This window comes from Ruditapes philippinarum, unplaced genomic scaffold (genome assembly GCF_026571515.1).
Source record: "Ruditapes philippinarum isolate M1 unplaced genomic scaffold, ASM2657151v2 ctg10092_1_1_1_1, whole genome shotgun sequence".
Taxonomy (NCBI): Eukaryota; Metazoa; Mollusca; class Bivalvia; order Venerida; family Veneridae; genus Ruditapes; species Ruditapes philippinarum.
This window is the reverse complement of record NW_026851521.1, coordinates 288-28061: the sequence shown is the minus strand read 5'-3', so window position 1 is coordinate 28061 and position 27774 is coordinate 288. Positions and strand designations below refer to the sequence as shown.

General features: G+C 34.1%; 1 protein-coding gene across 1 annotated transcript; it reads right to left on the bottom strand.

Annotated features, from left to right (window-relative positions):
* Positions 1 to 1046: 1046 nt before the first annotated feature.
* Positions 1047 to 27013, bottom strand: LOC132735501 (uncharacterized). The gene is made up of 6 exons (XM_060722812.1): positions 26917 to 27013; positions 23583 to 23702; positions 15793 to 15915; positions 9350 to 9415; positions 1872 to 1958; positions 1047 to 1253 (listed from the first exon to the last, which is right to left on the bottom strand). The coding sequence occupies exons 2-6, from the start codon at positions 23669 to 23671 to the stop codon at positions 1226 to 1228; spliced, it is 393 nt and encodes a 130-aa protein (XP_060578795.1). The 5' UTR covers positions 23672 to 23702; positions 26917 to 27013; the 3' UTR covers positions 1047 to 1225.
* Between the last annotated feature and the right edge of the window lie 761 nt (positions 27014 to 27774).

Sequence of the window (27774 nt, the reverse complement as noted above, 5' to 3'; positions counted from 1 at the left end):
GTTTGGTAAGATGAAAATCAGAAGCGTTCACTCCGTTTTTCTTCGTGGTTTTACCACTTTGGCTAATAGGTTAGGAGTGTCTCAAACACTTATTCAACATTTTGGCGTTCCTGGAGAGTTACACCAGTAATAGCCTACCTTCCTCCGTGCTAAACTATACTGAAACAAAAAAGAAACTTTCTCCAACTTTGAATGTAGATATGTTAGTACAGTTTTTCAATCCTTTTGAGACTTGATTTTTACGTTGAATAAACATATCGGGCTTTTATACGGGGATTAGCTGACCGATTTTGCAAACAAGAAGGTTTTACAAGCTACTACATGTATATATGTGTGTACATCTAAGTGGTACCCTTGAACAACTGGCACATACTTTGCGAAAGTTTCTTTTTTGGTTCATTAAACCAAAGCATCTCCCGGGCATCGAACCCACGCCAGAGAGATAACTAGATTAGAAGTCATCGACTGTATTCCCTCGACCACAGAGGCGGTTACTGTATAAATTATATCTGGAATTGAATGATTAATCGTTTGTTCTTACTCAAATGTTTACAGTTTACTAATTTTATGTTTTGTTACTTTTCGTTGGGTTTATTGTATTTATCATTAATATTGAAATCTTATATCATTCAATTTAACTGTTATCTGCTTTGTAGATAATTTGTTTTATTTCTTTGTTTTGGTCACGTGATAAAATAATCACGCGTTTGTTGTCAGAGGCTGTATAGCAATTTCTTGGACTCGTTTGATTAAATTTGAAGTCATATATGACAACGAATGTGAGATTGTTTAAGATATAGACAACAAATACACTACTCCTGTAGCTTACAATATTAAAACATTTATAGCATAGTTTGATGATGGGACATAAATGTGCATTATATCATTGGCTATCCCCTGGGTCATATCATTTTTGTCTCCAGCGGACTGTAATACTCTATTTGCTTAGTTTACAACTAATGTCACTAAAACAAGTGGCTCACAAATTGACAGCAACAACACACAACTATTATGTAACTCAAACAACAAAGACAATGACACAAGAGTATACAAAAATACATATATTTTATCTTTACAATAGTGAAAAGGTATATAAATCAAATAGAAATAATAAATTTCATTAAATTTGGGTTGTTTACTGTCCGCGTGTATTTCATTTAACTTCTGTGTGTATTTCATTTGACTTAGTTATTAGCATTTCATCAACGTCTCATCCCTGTCGTTGCTACATGACAGCACATATCTTTGAGTGTCTGAAATAAACATTATTTTTTCATATGATTTAAGAAGCTCATTCGTATTCGGAAAACAATCTTTTAACCATAAATGCTTATAATCCGTTAATGGGTCATTTGACGGAGCTAAAGTTGTAATTTTTGACGCCTCTGACGCTTATATGATTTCAATTTAAATGTTTAAAAAAATCTAGACAACAAAGTGATCCCTTGAAAGCATTAATCACAACAAAATTACTAGAGAACCACAGACTCGGTTTGATTGAGTCTGTACATGAGGGAAAATAAATACGTGCAACATCCCTCACGCCCCCAGCACCGGCTTGAGCGGTACTCAATTCTCAACACTTAATAGTGCTGGGATCAATGATCCCGAAGGACCAGAAAAATATAACAACACTGAAATGAAGTATGGGGCAACTTTTTACAGTTGCCACACAGCACTGGATACCTACTGTTGTGAAGTATAAAAATCTGGAAACAAAGTGATCCCTCGCAAGCATTAATCACAACAAAATAACAAGAAAACTGCAGACTCAAACATCAAAAAGTGGTTGAATACATACGTACTTTAAATTAAACATAATCATAAGGCAAATTCTATTTTGAAACAAAAAAATGTATAGAATTTTTTACTTTTTGCTGTCGTCTACATCTGATGCCCACATATTCTCTTCTATGTGCTCTATTTTCGTTCGTAGTGTTTGAATTGTAACATCCGTACTATAATGATAATATTTAAAGATCAAAATCTTATTTCAAAGTTTAGTGAGGACCAAAATAAAATATGTTATCTTGAAATTCCAATAGAAAGAGGAAGGTTAAACCTTGATGGAGTAAACACGTAACTTGCCTCTGAATTAGTATTGTGGAGCTGATGAAATGGCTAAAATGTATTATTATGATTGATAAACGAACGCATAAGATCAATTTCATCTAACTATAAAAATACTACATGAAGAAATGCAACGTTGTGAACGTTATATTTGGTTTGATTTGGAATTACAACACCAACAACAATAATAATAATAATTACAATAATTATAATAAAATAATATCTTTATTTAAAGAAGGTTACACATTAAGAACATAAAATATCAACCATTTATATCTTATTTCCAATGTGGCATTTTGAAATAGAAAACAACAGCAACAGGACATGCATAGGTAGAAAAATGAATGTATAATATGTATTTTTTAGAATAATACAACTCATATACTTTCGACAGACACTCAACAATTTGTTTAAACATATACGCATATTGCATCATTCGCTCGTTCGTTCGTTCATTTATTCATTCATTCATTTATTTATTCGTTCATTCAGTCACTCATTTATTTATATGAACATCAAGATATGTTTTGTATTTTTCTTTAAAACATTTAAGGTTATTAACATTACGGATATTTAAAGGTATATTGTTCCAAATGTTCATGCCATAATAAAAAAATGTGTCTTTAATACAATTTGTTTTAGGTCTTGTCCCTAATGCAATATCTTTTCGTGACCTAGATCTTCAGTTACATTTTTTGTTCTTGGATAATGTCATCAGTTCTGTCATAAAAGTGGTGGCGATGTTATTTAAAGTTTTTAAAAGAAGCACCGCCGTGTTGTATTTACATCTGTTAAGGAACGGTAACCAGTAAAGAGCTTCTAATGGCTTTATTGACGATGATCTTTGTGGTTGCTGTAAAATGATTTTAGCAATTCGTTTTTGTAATTTACAAACATTATTTTTGTAAGTTGTGTTTCCTTTACCCCATATAATACAACAATAGTCCAAAATGAGCAAAATGCATTGTCAAACAATAATTTCATAATTATCAAAGTGCAAAAAAGAAACGAAATTTTTTCACTAGGCAATTTTTCCGTTAAGTTTTTTACAAACATTGTAAATTTGCAAGTGCCATTTTAAGTTGTTATCTATGCAAATACCCAGGACTTTTTGATCAGATACATTTTCAAGAACTATTTTATTTATCTTAAGATACACTTTTCTCATATTTACTTTTTGTCTTGTCCCTATTACCATACATTTTGATTTATCTGAATTTAAGGCCATATCATTTATTTTGCACCATTTCACAATGTTATCTTAATGATCTTGAAATTTTACTTCTACTTTTGATATATTTTCTCCGGACTCATAAAGAGTAGAATCGTCTGCGTATAAATAAATTTTTATATCATTACCAATGAAAGCTATTCCATTAATGTATATTAGAAATAATAAAGGTCCTAATATTGAGCCTTGTGGAACACCGGAAATTATTTTCATTATCTGAGATTGAAAATTACCTATTTTAACCAGTTGTATTCTGTTTGGAAAGATATGACTTAAAAAAAAATTACGGCATTTTCAGAAAAATGATAAAGCTTAAGTGTATGCAGAGGTATTTCATGATCAACCACCTCAAAGGCTTTCTTTAAAAATTTAAGAATACAGTCCCGATAATTTCCCCCCGCCATAAAATGGCTGGGGCATATCCGTCCTTTCGTGCTTCGTCCTTCGTCATGCCGTCATCATCAGTTTCCGTTTATTATCTTAGTAACGGTTGCACACATTCAACTCAAATTCTACATATAGATATATCAAAGGAAGATACAGGTGAAGTTAGAATTTGGTCATGGTCCGATGTTTTTTGACAGAGTTATGGCCCTTGATGAAATTTTCAGTTTCCGTTCATTATCTCCCCAATGGTATTACACATTCAACTCAAATTTGACATATGGTTACATCAAAGAAATGGGAAGGTCAACTTTGAATTTCGTCATGGTTCGATGAATTTTGGCAAAGTTATGCCCCTTTCACTTTGAAAATAATATGAAATTTTCAGTTTCCGTTCATTATCTCCCCAATGGTATTACACATTCAACTCGAATTTGACATATAGATACATCAAAGAAATTGGCAGGTCAACTTCGAATTTCGTCATGGTTCGATAATTTTTGGCAGAGTAATGCCCCTTTAACTTTGCAAAAAAAGGAAATTTACAATTTCCGCTCATTATCTCCCTAACAGTTGTATATATTTAACTTAAATTAAACATATCGATATGCCATAAGAATACACTTGTTAAGTTTGAATTTGGTCATGGTTTGACGATAGCTGACAGAGTTATCCCTCTTGAACTTTGAGAAAAATGCGGGAAATTTAAGTTTCCGTTCATTATCTCCCGAATGGTTGTTCACATTCAACTCAAATTCGTCAATTGATACATTTTAGGAATAAGCAGCTCAAGTTTGAATTTGGTCATGGTTCAATAATTTTGGACACAGTCATCTGTCTTGAATGTTGGAAAAAAATGAATATTCAGTTTCTGCACTCATACTTTTATAGAAGTGTATATGTAGTCATTATTTTGGCTACAACTATGCAATTCAGAAAAGGTTAACACTGAATAGTGTCAGTGCCTTGAACTTTGTATAAAAGAATAAAAATGGTTTGTGTTGACATTGAATAGTTTTAAGGGCTTAATTTTGAACTTAAAATGAAAAAGAAAAACAGCTTTCAAAACAAATTTGGAGCCTAATATTATAACATCTGAAATGTGGGTACATGTGGTGGCATCCGTGGCGTGACGACACATTTCTAGTTTTTCCACTGTCAACATCTTTTAACCAAGTATCTATTAAACTAATGAGTGCAGTATTACAAGAATGATTTTTTATTATGAATTATGTTCGTTTATTTCCAAAGAATGAGTGTATTTGTTTGGCAATATGGCGCTCAAATATTTTGGATATAGATGACAAAATTGATATCGGTCTATAATTATTTGCTTCACTCTTATCCCCCGATTTAAAAATAGGTTTTACTCTAGCTGTTGTTTTAATCATTTTGGAAAATATTAGCTTTAATACTTTTATTGATAATTGATGCAATTATTGGTGTAATATAATCTCCACAATATTTGATGATATTTGGTCAATTCCATCTAATCCTGTAGATTTCTAATATTCAGTTTTTCAATAATAAATTTTACTTTAAACGGTAATTAATTCAATGTCAAATTCATGATATATTAGCTTTTGGTCCAGAGTTACTTTCAAGTTTTAAAAATTTGTATTTGAAAACTTTGTCTTATGTATAACATTCGAGATATGGACAAAATACTTGTTTAATTCATTTATAATATTTAAATATCCGTAAATATCTTTATTACCTGTCATTATTTATTTTTTTCCTTAAAAATGCCGGGTCTTTGTTATTTTTAAAAGCATTGTTAAGGAAATCTCTTTTACTTTTTTAATCACTGATAATATTTCATTTCTGAGCAATTTGTATTGTTCATATTTCCCTACTTTATGATAGTAATCGCGTTCATGTATTAGCTATTTTATCTCATCAGTAAATCATTCCGGCCGGTGTTCCCGTTTGAAACGTTTTCCTTTTATTGGTGCATTTTTTTTTTCAATATGGTATTTCAAATGGAAAAAAATAAGCTAAGAGTTTCAATCGGATTGATTATGTAAATCAATGGTTTACTTGGAAGTCAGTGGTTGCTCTGAAATTCAATAGTAGACAAACCGACTATATTAATAACTACGAAGAATTTTTAAAAGCAATATGAAACTCAGACAAAGAGGAAATTCATACATTCCTTCTGATGTAGTATTTGTACTTTCAACATGTGTGACGCCTTTTAACGAAAGTATAAACATATTTCATATTTCAAAGAGCTGATAGTAAAGCTAAACGCATTACAGCTTTGTCATCTGAAAAAATTCAAATGAAAATCTTAACAAGAGATCTTAACAAGAGGGCCATGAAACCCCCATATATCGCTAACCTGACTATGAATGGTCTTAATGACAAGGAACATGTATTACTGTAAACTGTAAATAAAAGCAGATAAAATATTTCTCGCAATATTTATCTCGCAACGTTCATATATGTATCTGAAAAGTGCACATGTAAAACATTACTGGTTGCCATTTCCAAGGGAAACAATTGTTTCTAAAGATCCCACTTATTGCTATACAAAATCAATAGTTTCCTTGGAAGTCAGTAGTTGCTCTGAAATTCAATAGTAGATTCAATCGTTGCTATGGAAACCGGAAAGTTAAAATTTGCTATGGAAGTAAATGGTTGCTATGAAATAGAGAAAAACAGAATCCCTAAAAAAGCCCAACACGGTAAAATTGAAAATGTTGCAGGCTCGGTTTGATTGAGCCTGTTCATGGACGGTACTGGAAAGTGCAAGTTAACGTCATGAAAGTCAATATTTGGTATGAAAAGCAAATGGTTGCTATTGAAAGCCAATGGTTGCCATTGAAAGCCAATGTTTGCTACATATGTGTCTAGATTTGGAATGATTTTCAAGACGCGGCATCATTTTCGTTTAATAGATTATTTGCTAACTATTATGTTACTATCATATATGTATCGAAAGGTTCTGTCACGAAATAACACATATTGTTTAACTTTAGTTTCTTTTATCTTAATGTCGGTAAATTTAACATGTTAACATATTAAGTTGAAAGTTGGTACATAATACTTAGAGATTCATAAATACTAAGAAGTTTCTTATTATTTTGTTATTTTGGTTCGCAATCATATCTGTAAATTGTAAATATTGAAAAAAATAGAAAATCTGAATCACATTTCAGGACTCCTCTCATAGAATAAAACAGAAACTGGTAGATGACATAAACACACAGATGAAAAGATTAAACTTGTAGATAATATAAATATCTGGAAAAAAGTGATTCCTCGGGAGCATCAAAAACAGCAAAATTACATAACCATTTCAGACTCGGTTTGACTGAGTCTGTACATGAGGAATAATGTAAAAGTGCACCATCCCTTACGCCCCCAGCACCGGCTTAAGCGGTACTCAATCCTCAACGCTTAAAAATGCTGGAGCCAATGATCCCGAAGAACCCGAAAGTATTTGTCCTCTGAACAATGTTTTGAGGAAACAGCTTGCAAATAAATATTTTTTTAAAAAAAGACCATATATATAAACACATATAATAATTAACATCATAAAATAAAAATGTTGTCAGAAAATAATCAATGTTTATCTTTATAATGTCTGTTTTACGAACCAATGGTGTATTATTGGTAGTGCCTTATTTGCTAATACCTTTGCTACTCTATTGTAATATTTCATAGTCGCTTGTTTGCTTTTTACGAGTAAGTTAATTCAAGTTTTCAATATCAAAAGAATTTTGATAGACTAAAATTCAACAATTATTACCATATTATTATTTTCTTTATAAAATCCGGTTGTTATTACACCATGTGTAACTGGATATTCATTAATATTCATCATTTCAAAGACATTATGGCGTTATAGATGGAGCAATAAAATTGGACCTCGTTGCATTTAGTGCCACCTCTTTATTTAAATTTACACATTGTGGGTTTCCTTTTGTAATTTTGTTTTTAATATTATTCTGAGATTCTTCTGAAAATAAATATAATAATTACTACCTTTCTCATTGTATTCAACATTTTAATTTGCTTTTGATTTTGATAAAGTAACATTAATTTTTTTCTTTTTATAATACATTTCATGTCGATCCCTTTTTCTCTTTCTTTTATTTTTGACTGCATTTCATCAACATTACAAGAAAGGCATTGATGCAAAGCATCAAAGGGCGTCCAAGCAAGAAATGCAGCAAGTGAAGATAAACTAGTACACATATGATGACAAGATATTCTTATAAACTACCAGAAATGTATATAACTTATGAATGAGCGGACGAAAAACATTGTTCATTATGAACTTTGATTGGCATGCTAGAGATTAGAATATTACTTGTTATTTCTTTATGATCGTGGTTATTAATAGCAACGGATATACATGACTTTTATTGTATGCAATCATTTATAATCCATATGTGTAACGCATGATCAACACGTACCACACCTTTGTAATTGTCCCTTATTATGTTATCGCTATTAGCGAAGACCCCCTCTTAAGGTATCTGTTCACACTTGAAGTTAGTAAAAATATGACTCTGGTTATATTACCATGTTGATCATGTTGAGCATAATTGTTTATTATACACTAATTGTAATATCTATTAATCTTAATAAAAAAAATACAAATTTTATGAATATTGTTTTCATTTCTGTTTTGTGTTTTATGTGCTATTTTAATACTGAGTTTTTACTACTCTTTTTTTATTAAAATTGTAAAATAAATTTTAAGAATTGACCGACGATTATAAGTCAAAGCTTAACTGGAAAAAGTCAGTAAATTATGGTTTATCTTTCAATATATAATATTGTTTATTCTTAAACCATGTACATGTACATTTGTATTTTTCTTTATCATTTTTTAAATTATCAATCAATTGAATAATTCATAAAATCTACTTTGTAACTTTGAATAATTCCTCGGCATCTTTACTTAACACGGATAACAAATTAAATAAAATATTTCAAAGTTGATAATCTCATTTTAATACCATAAAAATGTACCTTTTTCTCAATTATTGTACATATCACGGATTTATATTATATATAAATCCGTGTACATATTTATTGTTTTTATCTCATATAGATAAAATGAAACATGCTATTGTTGTTGTTTTTTATCAAACATCTACTCCAAAACCGGAAGAGACCGGACAATAAACGTGTGGTACTATTCGCCGGTCACTAGTAAATCCCGGTCAAAATAGACCGGGAGAGACCGGTAATTACCGATAGGAGTGATAAATAGATATATCTATAAATAGATTTTTGAAATATTTAGGTCATCAAGTGATCATTCTAGGATACATGTACAACAATAACATACCATGATAACCCACTGTGTACTACACAAAATGATAAATAAAAAACCCCGAAGAGCGCGATTTATTGACGGAAAAGGTTATTTCATTTGAAAATGTTTGCATTGCGAAATTGTCCAGTTCGCTATTCATTGTAACATATCGCGACATTTCATTTTTAATTAATAATCAAGCACCCTCATACCGATCGGAATGATCGGCTTTTATTATGACCGACTAAAAGGCTCGAGAAGTTGCTGTCGCCCTTTCACAAAATCTGATTTCATTCCATAAGGGCGCCGCGCTTCGGCGCGGACGCCAATAATGACAAACAATTGTAGCCAAAATATATCTTTAGATATTAAATATTTTTTCTTACTCTTTTTTCTCATCTTCTCGCAGATTTACTTCATGGTCCAATTTCCTTTGTAAATTTTTCATTGTCCTGTAATTGCAAATAATAATCAATTATCATATAATTTTAAATGTCCATTGTTAGATTCTTTTAAGCATATGCCAAGTAAAATAAACAATGCATTAATCAGAATGTAAAAAGCACAATGATTTTTAAATACAATTAGTTGTAAAACTATCATCTAACAAGAGCACCGCAAAAGAGATACAATATACGCCTGAATGCTTATTTGTTAGAGTAATCAATCAGGATAGAGACCCAATCAAGAAACTTGTCTGAAAAATGTTCTATCTAAATTATCCTTACAATACAACATGACCTCGAAGTTGATGCATTTTAACCTAAATGTATGATTCAATTCTTGTAGAGGTCTTCTAGGCAATCCTTTATGTCAAATCTAGAGGCCTGTTATTGATACGCAAAAAGATGTGTTTTCCTGTACCTTAGTCCAGTTTAAGCAAGTGACTCCTAGAGCTGGGCCTATTTTGAATTAAGTGCCAAATATCTAAGCTCAGGTCTTTGTTATTCACACAAAAGACTTAGATGTGTTTTCATATCATCAAGTGACCCCGGGGCGCGCAAATTTTGACCCCAGGATTATGGTAAACATCAATTTTGCAAACTTTCACAAAGTATGCTACAATCATATCTTAGCTCTTGGCATGTAGTGTCACAAATTATGACTGAAATGTGCTTTTTCTCATACAAGGCAATATCAACGAAATGACCACAGAGGTAGGGCCAAAATTGACACAAGGGGCGTGATGAATACCAGTTTTGGAAAGGCCAACACGGCAATGATACATTTTGTTTTAATTTAGGCATTGCAGTTTAACGCAAATAAAAATTACATGCATTTAAAACATTTCTAGCTATCTAGATGATATCCTTAACATGAATAATCCTTATTATGATCAAATGTTTATCACAATATATCCATTTATATATCCAACTCTTCCGACATTATTACAATTTTTTTTTAGATTTAAACATTGTTATCATTAACAATAATGTAGAAACTTAAATACATCATTAAAGAGGTGATTATGAATTAAACTAACCACATTTAGATAGACATGTACCTCATGCAACATCATATGAGGTATATATTACCATTAATATAGCGTGCAGTCGTAGGCATGATTTAATGAACGCAATTTATTTGTTACTACAAGGCTATCGCTATCATAAATTAAGTAAATATTTATCTAGCTTCTCGTAATTCAGATCAAATCTTAAAATATAATTATTATTTAATTGTTATTTAAAAACTCTTTTACTATTAGATCTTAGCAAGCCTGATTTCTATGTAGAGATGTTTACAAGCTTCGTATGATTATGGCTGATGGTAATTTTTCTGCTGTCTTCACTAAAATATCAATCATTTTATCAAAAGAGGCTATGACCACAATATTTTAAAGCATACGCATGCTTAATGTTCAACCCTTTTTCACTTGGGGGCTATGCTTACCAGTTTTAATTATGCCCCAACAAAGCGGGGAGCATATAGCGTTGCACTTGTTCGTCCGTCCGTCTATCTGTAGGTACGTCACAAAATCTTGTGAACGCAACTCCTCTTAAACCTGATAACAGATTTTGCTTAAACTTCCAGGGACGATCAACCTTATGTGTAGATGGTAGTAAAGGAAGGAATTATCGCTGCGACCAAATTTAACAGAATTATGGCCCTTTGTTGATTTTTTTCACTGTATACTATGTAGAAAGTTTGTGAACGCAACTCCTCTTAAACCGGATGACAGATTTTGCTTAAACGTCAAAGGATGAACAACCTTAATGTGTAGATGGTAGTAAAGGAAGGAATTTTTGCTGCGACCAAAATTAACAGAATTATGGCCCTTTGTTGATTTTTACACTATATACCATATGGAAATTTTGCGAACGCAACTTCTCTTAAACCGGATGGCAGATTTTTCTGAAACTTAAATACAGATATGCATGCTCTTGTTTACAAGCACATCTGCACAGTTTGGGCATCCGTGTTCTTTGGACACAGTTCTAGTTGTTTCTGAGGGACCAAGTGGAAGACTATGATGGACAATTCGTAAAACATGTCAGGTAGACTTGTTTTGATTTTCGTCTTTTGTTTTGCTTTGTCGGACACTTATAGATGATTGTCATGTTGCTCTGGCTTCTTTTAAGGCATCGAGTACTTTTGATATGGTCATTTGGTGGTACCTTCATGTACATATTTACATGGTCAATTTGTGTTATTTATTACGTCTTATGGTACCATGACAATTGTTAGAATTTGACTTGGTCGGAATTCGTTTATTAACACTGTCTCTTCATATAGGAAGATATGTGTGTTAAGATTGAAGTTTTGTGAGACTTTAACCGATTTAAACTCATCGGTGGTGTTTTCACTACTGACCGTTATAGTGCGGTATTCCCAAGTGTTCCTTCACATGCCGGTTTCATGTTTAATTGTTTGCCCGTTTTGTGGCGCTCTATTTTGTTAAATTGTCGTTAACAGTAAATATTTTCTTCCCATTCCCCTTCTTGTCCTGTTTTGTTCCCTTATCTCCCCCATTTTATCCTTACACTCCTTGTCGTATTAATTTTCGTATCGACCCCTTTTAGTACTTATCAGTTTACTTATATACAACACATCCACCCCCTTCTTTCACCGTCCGTGTGTCCTCTCCCCATTTTCACTGGTGTGACAGTATTTTGTCGATGGACCGCGTTCAATGAACGTCGCCTTTTATCTTGATAATCTTAATTTTCATTTTTAAACGAGTTTTTCTACACAAAATATTTTAACTTAGTGACCAGGACAGGCAAGTGACATGACTTATACCAATTATTGTTTGGTCCACAAAGTTAAATGTCAAATATTTAAGCTCTTTGCATTGAAGTTTCACTACGTTAATCTCACATGTGTTTTTATCTAGACAAGTCAGTGAAAAAAAGAGAGAAAAATGGAATCCATAAAGAAAGCCCAACACGACAAAATTGAAAATCTTGCAGGCTCGGTTCGATTGAGCATGTTCATGGACGATAATGGAAAGTCGATTTACCGTGTACTCCCCTAGCACTGGCTTAAGCTTAATCAACATTTAACAAGAAAATGGCGAAATTTTGAATTTAGAAACATCCGCAGATGTGTTCATACGGGGGATATATCATGGAACCTTTAATTTAACACCGAAGTGCCATTCCATGAAAAGCGGCATATGGTCCCCAAGTTAAAGAATGATTGTGCCCAAAACGAGGAAACCATGGGCGGAATTAAATAAAAAGGAATTTTGAAAGGGTATCTGAGGTTATGAAAACAAGCAATCCTTGGCGCGGAATTATTTTTATCTCAGGAAGCAGGAACCTCCGTTCTGTTCACAATCTCATTTAAAGTAATATTTCTGCCAAACATTTTTAATTTCTTTCTATCATTTACAGAGAGGACACATAATTTTTAAATTCTGATCAAATTATTTGTATTCACTTCCAAACCATTTACAGTGTTTCTGTCTCTGGATCAAATATTTGAAAGTATTTTCATAGTCGTGTTGATATATACTACGAAGACACTGGGATATTTGGTAAACGAGGTGTTTGCGCTAAACAAATTTCTAACTAATTTTCTATCTGAAATGTATTTGTTAGCATTTGAAACTTTTTCCATGTAAAACAATTCATTAACATACATGTATTTGCCTTTATGAACAGCAACCTAAATAACGGGATTCTGAGTTGTGAAGAAAATAACATAAATAACCTTCTTTATTCTAATGAACCCTTCTGCAAGCATGATATTTTGCGCCCCAAATCTTGCTTTTGGTGTTGTTGTTTAACATCATAAAACAACCCATGTTTCGCTAACAGCCGCAACATTTGCAAAAGACCGTGCATCGTAATTAAGAAATATGTAAGCGCATTGCACCATCAAAGGGAATACATCTAGCCCAAATATTTCTAAATTTCAAATGTCGTTTGAGAATGGTATTAGCTGCTCCTAATCAGGTGCCAACAATAAGAGCTAATAATTTTGTGTAGAGGTGTACTTTTTTCTATAGGGGCGTCCGTGGCCGAGTGGTTATAGTCGTTGACTTCAAAGCACTTGCCCCTCACCGCCGTGGGTTCGAATCCCGACAGGGACTTTAGATTCTTTCATCTAAGGGAGCTATCCAGCTAGCGTCCGGAACGTCGGTGGTTCTACTCAGGCACCCGTTCGTGCCTGGAATAATGCAAGGGAGGGCACCTGAGGTCTTTCTCCACCAGTAAAGCTGGAACGTCGCGATATGACCTATACTGTGTCGATGTGACGTAAAACCCAAAACAAACAAACAAACATTTTTTTTCTACAGAAAACATATTGACAGACGTTGCTGTTTCTGCCGGACGTACATTGGATGCATATTCTGTCAAAATAAATTTTATTAAACCAACGAATAACTGTTGAGATATCTTTTTTGTCCATATAAGGAACATGTTTAATCACAAATGCCTTTTTACACTATGCCAAGGAAAACACGATTCTTATTTAGGGCAATAATTGAATCTTTGATCTTCTACCAAATATTTTGTATAATAGTTAACGACTAGACAATGTATAGCGAGCTATAAACACAGCTCAGGTGATCGGATTTTAATTATGTTGAAAGAATTAAATGCTTACATGTGTACATGTATATACCGCAACCTTCACTTCCTTGTGTTTTTCGCATGATTGAACACAATAAACTATAGATTCATTTATATTTAAACGCTACTCCAACGAAATGATCAAGGGTTTTCCTCTTATGCCTACAGTTTATCCCAAAGGACATAGCATAGGATGAAATATGTTAAATTTGTCCTCGGAAAATGGCATCATAGGGTCCTCATTATAACAAAGCAGAATCCTAATTTCTCTTATTACGGCAGGGAATCAAGATCTTACATCAGTGAAAATAGCATGATTCATGGACGTTGAAAGTCCAAGTAATTTAATCTCCCTTATCAACCATCGCCACTTGGTCTACTGTCTATGCTGTATTCAACCATCGAGCTTTCAGCAATTTTTTTCTCTCTAACACATTTGACTCTGGTACCCTTACATTGCAAAATCAAAATTATTTAAATCAAAGACAATTTATCAAATGACGATTGACTTTAAATGCCTCAGAACCGAACATATACGGCAAGATGTACAAACAAATAGACTACAAATGCATGGATGTACTGAGAAATAACTTTGTGACATAATTCTGTACAAGTTTTAAGTATAATTGTATTAAATTTGTGCCAGCTCCTTTTATCTGTGTTTTGAAACATTGGAAGGAAATTGAAACTTCTAGGAAGAAATGTTAAAATCTTTTCTTTGGCTCAATGGTTTACATCGTTGTTCTTCTTACGCGAGATGTCGTGAATTTGAATACTAGCCACGGTCTGGTCTTTTCCGACGCATTTGCTCTCTGTTGCTATAAATTCCGTATGTTGTGCATGCAAACGTCGTAAAGGGAATATTGACGGCCTCCGAATGTGAATTATCTTCATATTTAATCATATACATAGCGATGTTTTGTATTAAGTGACTATCGGAATGTGTAGGTTGCATGGTTTTTTGTAATCATATCACTTTTAATGTTCTGAAAATCCCAAAAAGGTGACGTGAATTATAAAGAATTATGTAGAGTATCATTTTGGAAAAAGACAGCATGTGGGAACCTTAGGAAATGGCTTATGGCAAACATATGTGGAATACTATTTGGCCTTTTATAAGTTTATAATAGTGGGACCGATTAAGTTATTTACTAGAAGGGCTCTACCAAATTATAAATGTTGGGATAATGTTAGCTGGAAAAGGTAGACTGTTATCATCAATATATTGTTGACCCCCTTTTGGCAATGAGGATTGATACCGTTAGTGGGTAAATCTCAACGCTCTAGCTTTGTACTTTCAAACAGGAGGTTTTTATAAATTTGCAATTTTTAAAACTCTTTTTCTGACCCTGTAACCTACTTATGCAACAACAAAACCATTTGAATACCTCTAAAAGAGGATAACCAAATAATTTTTCCTGTAAAGTTTGGTTACTATGCAGTTATTGGTTTTAGATGATATATTGTTAAACAGAATTGTTGACGAGGCACGACGACGGACGACGAACGATTGGGGATCACGAAAGCTCACCATGATCACATGATCACATTGTTATCAGGTGAACCAAAAATCTGGCATTTTTTTATAAAAAGTCCAACTTCAACTGACCAGTAATTGGGAATGCAGTTTCCCATACATAGTTTATTTATTCTCTTTTTCAAATTAATCACATAAGGTTCTCGACTTAAAACAATTTCTTTTGTATAGAATACAAAAGACCAAAACATACTTTTCAAATGGCAGTTGATAATAAATCAAACTTTATAAGATAACGTCCACATAAAATCTTAACATCATAACTTACATTTTGCTCTGTTTCTGTCCAATCTCCAGCTTTTTCTCCAGCTTTTTTATCCTTGCTTCATTTTGTTCATTTTGTTTCTGACGTTCCTTCTTTTCCTCTTCAATTTTGTGCTCGGCCTGTATTCTGAAAGTTTGTATAAACAGAATATTAGCATTTGAATACCGGCTGTCTGTCAATAGATAATGTTCTGTATGGTTAATATTTCGCTTTCATAATTTTTGAATTGCACAAAGCTGTTTGAAAGCCCACGTCGGTCTGTACAATTTTCCTTTAATATAGGGTAACGCTAACATTTAGTTAAGTTTATATAATGCAATGACGTCACGATTGCACCTATTGTTATTACGCTACAAAACACAAGACATACCTCCTAGGCTACGAGACTTGAAAGGACGGCAGCGGCTAGGACCTCAGTTCGAAACAAATAGACACTTTGAAAGAGCTTATTCTGGGCTGGATCATCCGAACAGATATAAAATCCTAGCAAATGATATTAAAAAGGCCCGCAGGCTTTAGGCAGTGTTAATTGAACTATTATGTTGAAGCATGTCAACTTTTTCTTTAAAGCTATTGACATGGAACTTCACAGGAATAATGTCCTAATGTGCACAAGTCTTATGTGTTATAATAATAGAGGGAGTTATAGACTTTTTCTAAACACTGGCTTCCACTATACAATACACAATTTTTAGGTTGTTTATGAAGCGATTATAGCTACCACGCTGTATGTGATACCGTATAAGTGGTTTTTTCTGCGGTGACTTTATTTCTGCGTTTTCTGCGGTCAGTTTCAGAACCGCAGAAATAAAAACCGCAGAATATTTATCCATGTTTTGTTTTTTAACGATATGTGTCCTACATTATGACATGTTTCCTCTAAAGTAATAACGACTAACGGATAATAACGGTAAGCGGGTCATCGAGTTATATGAAATTGCTTTCGGCTAAGTATGTAATATGTGCTTGTAAGGATGTACCTATTGTTAATTATGCCAATTTATGAATAAAGATATTTAAACATCATAGTGTTTGCCTGTACGCTAAAAGATTTGTTTACCACTAAATCATTAAAACCAGTTTAACCCTTATACTGCTAAATAATCTTCGTATACATTAATTGTTGCCTTATGTACGATAAACTTCTATCAATTTTATTAAATTAAAGGTACTACCGGAGTATATTTTTCACACGTCATTTCACGCTGATCAAAAGAATAATACCGTCTATTGTTGCGCATTATATTTGTTTGCAAGCAAACGATATAATTGTTTGTAATTACTATATAGTTTTGCGGTGACGACGATCAACAAAATGCAAATGTGTACATGCAAATAAAAAGGTAGAGTCATGTGACTTAGCTTTTGATAAGATGAGCCGTAAAATTTAAATCACGTTTTGTCCAAAGAATATGCCGCAGAAATAAAGTCCGCAGAAATAAAAACATGCCAAAATTTGGAAAAAACGCAGAATTTGGAGCCCGCAGAAAATACCACTTATACGGTAATGACTTATTGACATTCAATCATCAAAGAAACGTTTGCAAGGGAGGAGTAGCAAGTTTCTGGCGTATAAAGTACAAAAGTGTGGTTGCGCCTCTTTTGATTGATAGTGATCGTAAAGTACGTATACAGATTGAATATTCACCGGGACAGTATATATTTATATTTCAGGTTTATCTCCCGTGTTCGAATCAAAGCATTGAGAAATATCGTTTGTTTATTGATAAGATGTTTGAATCATTTTACTTGTATGGTGAGAAAGGCTGAACAATCTTTATGGGAGATTTTAATGCTCTATTATCTGGTACAAACTCTCAAACAAGAGATAATTTGTTAAGAAAATTTCTTCATGACTGTAATTTGAGTGCTGTAAATGATTTTACTGGTAAAAACATACATTTGTATCTTTTTGGTTTGGACAAAAAATTAAATGATTGTTTTTGGTGTGTTTTCCCGTCGGTTTGTACTGTTTTTTGTTTTGAAATTTGTGAAATTTTCTGATAAGGTGTTTAGATTTTTTTTAACATGGCCAAATTTTGGGTTTATGTTTAAAATTAAAAAATAAACACGGCACCCCTAAAATTAAAATTGTCAGAAAAATTGGAAAAAATGCACTGATGAAATGTAGCTTAAGTATCAATCGCTGGTATCCGATGACTTTTCCGTAATCTTCCATATAATATATTATCTACAATGATGGATCAAACAGTTCCTGGCCCTATGTACTTCCGGTAGTCGGAGAACCCAGCCAACTAATGGCCTTACTTTTCAATATAATCGCCCTCTCTATCAATGCAATTTGCCCATCTGTGCTCCAACTTGTTTAACCCTTCAAAATAGAACTCTCTATTGGTCTTCAAAGAACTCATTGACCGCCTCCATGACACCTTCATTGCTTTCAAAACGTGTACCACGAAGTTTGGTTTTTCAGTTTCGCAAGTCAGAGTGGGTCAAGCACAGAGAATATGGGGGATGGGGAATAATTTCAAAGCCGCAGTCAGGTGCAGCAGCCATCGCAAATTGGGGTGTGTGAGCTGGCGCATTGTCGTGAAGGAGCGGAACGCCTTTAGCCAGTTTGTCCCTCTTTTACGCGCGATTTTATGACGCAGACATCCCAATTCGTCTGCATAGTGCATACCGTTTATTGTACGACCTTCCACAAGATAGCCAGTCATGATTATTCCCTGCTGATGGCGCCCTTTTGAATTTCTTCGGAGGGGGTGAGCCAGGGTGCTTCCACTGCATGCTCTGTTTTTTGGAGTCTGGGCCGAAGTGATGGAACCATGTTTCATCCTGAGTTACGATCCTGTAGATAAAATCAGGTTCATCCTCGTAGCGAGACAAAATATATATTGAAATGTCAAGGCCGGTCCGTTTCTGGTCGTCAGTCAACTGTCTTGGGACCCATCTAACGGAAACCTTTTATAAGTCATAAACATCAGTCAGAATTGCCTGAAACAAGAAAAAGCTGATACCCACTTCCCTAGCATTGCTTTGCAGGTCTCGCCTTCTGTCGCACATGATCAGATCGTGCACCTTTTCGGCAGTTTCATCGTTGGTGTCCTCTTTTGGCCACCAAGGCCGCTCATCATTTCCAATGCTCTCCCCTGCCTCCCTTAAATTCAGCAGCCCGTTCTTTCACAGTGCTATAGGAAGGAGACTCCTTCATTAGTGTATCCATGAAGTCTTCACGAATTTCCTTTGAGGACATCCTTTTCTTACAGAGGTACTTTATGACAGTTCTGATTTCAACTTTTGCCATTTGGTCTAAATGACACACCCCTCTACTGATCAAAGTGTGCTTTATGTTACTTATTCTGTGAAAAACCGCATGCAACTTGGTCAGTAATCTTTTAAAAGATATCGGTATCGACGTATCGTGTGTAAATGTCAGTGTAGTGGCTAGCAGTACCTGGGTACATTGGGCCGAGAACGTTTTTATCATACCTCGTATATACATGTAATTGTTAACATCACACTATTTCCAATTGTCTTGAATATTTAATGCTCTTAGACAGCCATGGACAAGGCAAAATCTTAACGTAAAATTACATGTTTTTGCAAATCGATGACGAAGCAGAAAATATGATAAACAAGATCAACAAGGAAAGGTTTAATGACCGCAAACCCCATACGACCCTTTTTGTTTTCTTTGAATTCCTTATCAGTTACAAATTAATTATCATTTAGTGATTAACCTTTCCGTGCTCTGTCTTGTGCCCTGTCCTGTTTTTTGTTTCTGGTCCGCCTGGGCTCCTTGCCACTGGTTCTTGTTGCTGGGTCGTGTGGGGGTTGCGTTCGTTGGGCGCCGCCTTTCCTTGTTGATCTTGTTTATCATATTTCAAACTCTATTACCTTTATGTCACTTAATGACAGGTCATGACAGACATTTTATACCAACTATAAATAAAATAAGTTAAACATATATGTTGAATGTTTTATTATTTGTTCCTTGTACCCATTATTTATAATTATTGTGTGAAAAAATGGCTGTTTTCATTAATTAGAATGCCTCGTGTTATAAGTTCAAATTGCTATGTAACTATAAAAAAGGCTTCAACGCCGTTTAAACTTGGCACAAATGTTGACTGGACCAAAGCCTTTGTAACGGCATACTCTGTCTTAAATTTCCTGTTACCAAAGCATCTCAAAATTGCCAAAAAGCACTTTTTTTGCGCTGATTCCTTCAAAACTAATTTCAAAGTGCTGCAACTTCTCAATGGATTCAGATAGAGTCAAAGGCTTTTCAGAATTGATAGGTCGACCTGGGTCATTTTTAGCCTCTCACAAGTCCAAAATATTCTTGGACATAAGGGGCTCTGCCGCCCCCTTCACACCCTCAAACAGAAGAGGGCACATCCCCCTCTGACACCCCCTTGATGTATCTACATTGTATTTGAAAGGGGATGGAGCCGAAAAGTGATCACTTTTTTACACACCACTTTTCTTTTTCATTATTTAAGGCCTAACAAGAATCTGTAACAGAGTTACCAACGTTCCCCGCCTCAAGGAAGTTATATTTGAAGCATTAAATTGTGCTATTTCAAAAGATTGAGGTATGGATCTCAGGACTTTTAGTCCAAAATTATGATTAATGCTAGATCTAAATATGCAACAATAAATTTATCGAAGAAATAAAATGAAACACGAAATCTAAAAACCTATTATGTTCAGCTTTGACCTCTATGTGTAGCATTTACCCTGGAGGTAGGGGTATATGTGATGTACTTGACATATCTTCTTATTAGTGTGACTATTTGTGCCAAACTATTTTAAAATCCCTTGAACTATGAAGAAGTTCTAGATCGTACACAAAGTAAAGCCTATAACCCTATGTTAGTGTTTGATTTTTCTAAGTGTGACCTTAACCTTGGAGGTAGGGATGCAGGTGTTGCGCATGACACATCGTCTTATTATAGTGACTATGTGCGCCAAGTATTTTCAAAATCCTTTGATCTATGAAACAGTTATGGACCGGACACAAAGTATACCCTATAACAGTTGACCTCAAAGTGTGACCTTAACCTTGGAGGCAGGTGACCGGTTGTTGCGCATGACACATCGTCTTATTATTGTGAACAATTGTTGCAGTATTTACAAAATTCTTTCAAAGATAAGAAAGTTATGGACTGGATACGACATATAGCCTATAATAGTTAATGTTGACCTTGAATGAGCAAACGCGACCTTGACCATGGAGGTAGAAGTCTTGTTGTTGCACATGACATATCGTCTTATTATAACACACATTTGTGACAAGTTATTTTAAATGCCTTTGATAAATGACAAAGTTCTGGACCGGACACGAAAGTGTGACGGACAGACGGACGGGGCCTATTTCTATATCTCCCTTTTTCTTCGAAAAGGCGAAGGACAAAAGGGGGTAAAAGCCGTCAAAATACGTCCATATGAAGTTAAGGGTAAAAGTGACTATGTTGGGAAAATAATCGAAGCTAGTTGCGGGCGAGGCCAAAGGCCATAAAATTTAAAATAGACAAATAACTTTATTGCTTTCAGTTTGTTACAGATGCACATCGACAATATCCTTAAAAGTCTTGGTAAGACTGCCCTTTTTTCGTGATTGGCACTTCTAGCGCGCCAAAATATGTCTATTGTCTGTTAATAACGTGGTATCAAGGCCTTATTTGCATGTTTAGTGCAGGATTACGGTACACTACATCGAGTGTATTAACTATGTTACTGTGTCTCTGCGTCTTACTATTGGTAGAAAACCACAGGACCGAACATAGTCAAAAACAATACTTAACTATTTTTTAAAATTATTTTCATGTATGTCTGCTATTGAATAGAATCTTAAAATAGAGAAAATCAGAAACCCTAAAGAAAGCCTAACACGGCAAAATTGAAAATGTTGCAGGCTCGGTTTGATTGAGCCTGTTCATGGACTGTACTGTCAAGTGCAAACTACCGTCCTCGCCCCCTAGCACCGGCTTAAGCAGAATTCAACATTTAACATAAACTGGTATAATTTGAATTTTGAAACATCCACAGATGTGTTCATATGGCGGTTGCCATGGAACCTTCAATGTGACATATAAGTGCCATGACATGAAAAGCGGCATATGGTCCCCAAGTAAAAAATTGCGTGTGCCCTAAACGAGAAAACAATGGGCAAAACTAAATAAAATGGAATTTTGAAAGGGGATCAGAGGTTATGAAGCCTGCATATCACAGATAAGACGTCAAAAGACAAAGTTAAAAAGCAGGCCACATATTCTAAGGGTGATTCAACACTATTTAAGTAGGAATATTGGAACCACCCAACTAGAAAATGCCGTATAAAAACTAAAAATACCACAAGCATAACAAAAAAGTTGTGCTGAACGATCATTAAGGGTCGGAAATATAACAGCTCTGATTGAATGTACAGGGCGACTTTTTACAGCCTCAACACGGCACAAACAACATTGATGTGGCGATAAAATAGAGAAAATAAGAATCCCTAAATTAACTTGACGTTAATTACGCGTGAAAATGTGCGGTTCAAACGTTTTAATTGATTACTGTAGAATATCGAATATCATACTATTCATACAATGAATATATTGAAATTCCTTTTCTTATGAATGGCCTAGTACCACATCTTAATTTTTAGTTTTTAGATCGATTTGAAAAACCCAAGTCCGGGACGACAGAGGAATTCTATGCATAAACATGCATGGAAATAATTCTGGGTTATCGGTATTTGGCGAGATAGGGGGAGGGGAGGGTATCCACAGGCAAAATACACCTGTGTTTTAGCAAGGGATTACCATTCTAATTATGCCCCCATTCGTTTTTATGCGAAAAAAATAACAACTCAGGCATACGGCCTTCGTGGTCAATTTATACGCATCAAACCCCCAAACCGGTGTTCAATAGCCGATAAACACTGCTAAGACCGATATTATTTCGATTCTAACTAATTGGCTACTAATAGGGGGCATACATGTTTTGCAAACATATCTTGTTAATATTGAGTGTCATTCCTAAGCAGTGTTAGAATTTAAATGAAACTATTATAGCATATTTATAGCTGTATGTTTAAATCAAATTAACATTTTTTAAATAACATTTTTCATGTTATATTATATTTATATGTATATCAATTTGCTTCTTCCCTTATTGTTAGGATATAATGTATTACAATCAATGTTGCAATTTCATTGTAATATTATTTTTACTTAATTGCCCACTTATGAAATTATGTATTTTATAATTTTCTTATGGTATAAAAAATGCATACCTAAACTTCATTCAGCATCTTTCGTGCATATAAATAAAGTTGTGTATAGGATTTTGATCTTGCTTTCAAGTTCCCAGCCTTGTCCAAAAAGCACGTTATAATATTTTGTTTCGAACAACCTGACATTTTTGTCGATTTGATGCGGAAAAAAAGCCACTCATGGTCTATTCCTACGCATCAAAACTCCAAACCGATGTTAAAAGCCAATATTGAAATAAATGTGGACGAAAGACAAAAATCGCCTTCAATTCAGTATATAAGACGTTATCCTTCAAGAATGAAAGCAAACTTAATTCATGCAGCATAATGAGGTTTCATGTATTATGTCTAATATTTTAACCAAAGATTTACACAACACTAACGTTTTAACAATTCTTGTTTTATTTTCACATACATGTACCTGTGTTACTGGATATGCACGGTGAAAAAATGTGTTTCAAGTATGTGAAATAGAGAAATAGCATTACCATCTTGTACAATCAGTTTTTTAAACGCATATGTTTGAAGAAAAACATTGCTAAGAAAGTATTAAACGTATGCTTACTTTTCCATTTCGATTCTCCTGCGCTTTTCCGCCTCTGCCTCTGAGTCAAGGTCACTGTAACCAGTGAACCAATTTATCAATTTCATCATTTTTTCTGCGTTAAAAAGGCAGATGATGTACCTGGCAAATAAAACGGTTGTATTAAATTCTGATGTGTTTTCAGCATGTTTATATTCGACAAACATTTTAATTAGGCAGGCTTTAATGTGGAATATTCTACAAAGAACACATTTGCTATAAGCATTCCAAATATTGATATATACTATCTTCGGACAATTGAATTTGGATAAAGTTCCAAGTGATTTAGTACGAACATTTGTATGATGAATAATAATATTTTGTTCTAGAACATTTTATTATCTGCTATATAAATACATGTAATATCAGATTATGTATCACACGCTTGCCAACAACACCCATACACATGTATATATCTTTCGTGGTCTAACCCTAACCCTAACCCTTCTAAATACCATCAACGTAATAATTATTTAAAGACCTTTCATTACAGACAAATTCACATTAAAAACAACCGATTAGAATTTATTATCTTAACAGACCATAGATCTAATCGTAGGATGTCAATTTTATGTTGTACAGGAGTCTACTTCATGTGGCGTATATGCTTGTATCATGTCAAATGGTAACCAATGGGTGGCAATCGCTTAGAAGTTGTGTTTGCCATTACTAATAGATATGTACCAGCACCTGAACACAATCTTGTAAGAGGGACCTTTCCACAACAGACAATGAAGCCCATTCGAAATCTCACGTTTAGATTTTCATGACCACGCCAGTCAAGTATATAACGCAATGAAGGAGAACATGCAGTGCTCAAGAAATCCAATGCTAATATGGTCACCGTGCTAGGGAATCTGAGAGGCAACACAGTGTAGATCATGTAATATTCCACGAGCAATTTAAAGCGCATTTCTGGAGTTGCTGACTAGACACATCTACTGACAGTTTAGTAATATGTTTGTTTGTTTGTTTGTTTTGGGTTTTACGTCACATCGACACAGTAAAGGTCGCGACGTTCCAGCTTTACTGGTGGAGGAAGACCTCAGGTGCCCTTCCGTGCATTATTTCAGGCACGAACGGGTACCTGAGTAGAACCACCGACGTTCCGTAAGCTAGCTGGATAGCTTCCTCACATGAAAGAATCCAAAGTCCCTGTCGGGATTCGAACCCACATAGGTGAGGGGCAAGTGGTTTAGCACCTGTCTGGTAACAGATAGAACGTTGTCTGAAGTTGATTGATGCCATATAATGGGAAAACCAGAAGTGGATAGGCGAAACTATATTCTCGTGAAATAAACAACAATCCATGTGCATAGAAAAATATACATTAAACAAACCGGACACATGGACATTTCGGTTACTGCGATGCGTGTACCTAAAACCCGTCCGCTCGAGACTACGGCACTCTGTCTGAAAGCTAGCCGAAAACAGTTAAGAAATTTTAGACGCTAATTATAATATCAGGCCCTGAAATTAACTTAAGATGGCATCTCCATGGCGTGTCCCTCAATGACCTCGGCCTGTAACGGGACTGACCAAATCTTTGTACATAAATTTTTAAAACTTCCTGCGGGATTTATACAATTCCATACTATTTATTTATCGCGGTGATTATGCAGTATTTATGCTTTGATGTTCCTCAATTGTTATACGCAATTAACATGCTTTATTGACAATTACTCATAACTCAGATAACGTACACTTCTTAAAAAATGTGCGTTATTTCAAATAAAGCAAAGTTATGTAAGTATACATGGTTCATGTATACCTGTGACAGAAGAAAGAAGGTGTCAACTGGACTGAACCAACATTTTGGCCGTAAAAAAAAACGAATTTATTCAGATTGGGGATAGCTTATGGGGTACTAGAGATATTAAACTTTACATGAGTAGCAATGCTTGCAATTTTATTCATTTCAAGTTCCCGAGAAAATAATCGTTTTCATTGAAATAATTTTTAAAAAATCCATCTTTTGGTATGTTTCTTCAAAAGCTGATCCAAGTGCGGATTGCGTAATACTAGCGCGTCACAATTATTAACATCAATGTTTTAATGTGTCTGTGGTCATCCAGCTAATCAGGAACACGCACCATACTTCTCATTGGCTCTTAGGGTTTACAAAACGAAAAGACAAAAATCGTCATTGAAATGTCTTTTCACTTCCAATTGGAGCGTGTACGTCGTTGAGGAAGCACAGGGCATCGGCAGAAGATTTAAAGACTTGGGATGTCGAAAATAAACCAAGTCCAGAACTTGAATGGCAAACCAGCTGCCGGTGTCTTGACACACGCAAAGAGGAGTGGCCCTACGATGTAGGCAGATAGGACGAGTATGGAGTACTGATAGACGGCTTGTAAGACGGACCCATTACTTTGCACCAACAAACCTTTTCAGGACTACCTTCTTTCATTATTGTCTCAGGTTACTGTACATTTAGGTACAATGACCGACGCACAGTGACCTACTTTTGGCTAAAATATCACATCTTTAGCTAATGCTCAGTGAAAATTGCATAGAGGTAAATTATCACAACTTTGGGCTTTAAAATTAACCCTTTCAGTGCATGACTGGTGACATGTACGGGGTCCAATTAACCGAAAGAAAACAAAAAACACACAAAGAAAATAAATGACAGAGTTTCACTAATATGACCTATCTGTACTGTTAAACATCGTAACTTTCTATATATAAATATATTAATCGTCAAAATGGTAAATTTGAGCTTGTTAGGCATCTACATGTCAGTGATTTCAGAACATTTATTTAAAAAAGTGTCTGAAATCATGCACGGAAGGGCACCTGCGGTCTTCCTCCAGGAAAGCTGGAACATCGTCATATGACCTTTACTGTGTCGGTGTGATGAAAACCCAATCAATCAATCAAACACTTTAAAAACATTTCTTGTTTGTGAATATATCAAATTGCCAAAAATCATGGTAAAACCTGGTATCGTACGATATGATGAGGTACAAACCGTTGTCTGATTCCGCTATAAATTTAAAGCTGCATGTCTCCAGATGAGGCAAAAGTTTTCACTTGTATATTAAGTACTAAGATTTTAAGAAAGGCAAACAATAAAATCAAGTAATAAAATACGTGTTATGCGCGATTACTGACTGATTTTACAGTATGTTATCATTATACTACTACTGCGTTATTTAAGTATATTTTGACCTCTCATTTATTGAAATTAAAGAAGGGTCAGACTAACATGTGTCTGAGAAAAACAAATCAAGATATTTTTGCGTTAAACCTGTTCTAAACATCCATTAATTTAAGTATCGACTAGTAACATAAATATGTAAGTACTCACTTTTAATTTAATTATTCCCTAAAATTATTTAAAATTTGAAATAAAATTGTATTCAACTTCTTAAAACTTGACATTTAAACATACAGTAAGATGTGATAGTATGAGTAACAAAATACAGATAATCTATCGCTCAATAGCAATTTTAAAGATAAATCAAAGTTGAAAATGGAAACAAATTCTATAACAGGCGCGTATCTTTAAAAGGGTTAATGGTATAAATTGACAGTTTAACTTCCTCCTTCCTTTTTATCCCGTTTGCTTGGCTCGCATAAGTCAAAAAACTTATCAATTAATTAACTATATACTTCTAAAGATAAATACTAACGAGTGTACTAAACTATATCAGTTTAGGACGTAAAAATATTTTAAACACTGGTTAAATACACTATGGTGGGGGTGGGGTGTGACTCCAATATTGATCTCAAAACTGAGCATCGTTAAAAAATAAATTATGTGAAGTTCCGTTGATCCAGATGTGCATCCTAAGTGAATAAAAGGTTAATTGCGGGGTAATTTTTCTATTATTTTTACCGCGTGACTTACGCAGTAATGTATGTTTTTGAACATTGTTGTAATTTTATTGAATGTAAGTGACGTTTACATTGTTTAAATTACTCGATTGATAACGAGGTAAATATCAATGAATAAATTTTAAAATCAGTTTAATTCCCGTTAAACATGTAGCATGTCCATAGCTTTATTAATTGTCAATTTTCATACAAATCTTAAACTCTGTATTCATTTATATATAGCGGATATTTGTTTGTTTGTGTGTAAGATGAAATTTTATTTCATCAAGTGGGTTTCAAAAAACAGTATTCTCACGAGTGTATTTAACCATCTTACAAAACAAACAAA

Excerpts from the sequence above, each read along its gene's own strand:
- LOC132735501 (XM_060722812.1), bottom strand. The coding sequence starts at position 23,671 with ATGATGAAATTGATAAATTGGTTCACTGGTTACAGTGACCTTGACTCA. Across the intron at positions 1,959-9,349 it reads CGAGAAGATGAGAAAAAAGA|TACGGATGTTACAATTCAAA; the intron begins GTAAGAAAAAAT and ends TTATCATTATAG. Across the intron at positions 1,254-1,871 it reads GATGTAGACGACAGCAAAAA|ACACTCAAAGATATGTGCTG; the intron begins GTAAAAAATTCT and ends TGTTTATTTCAG.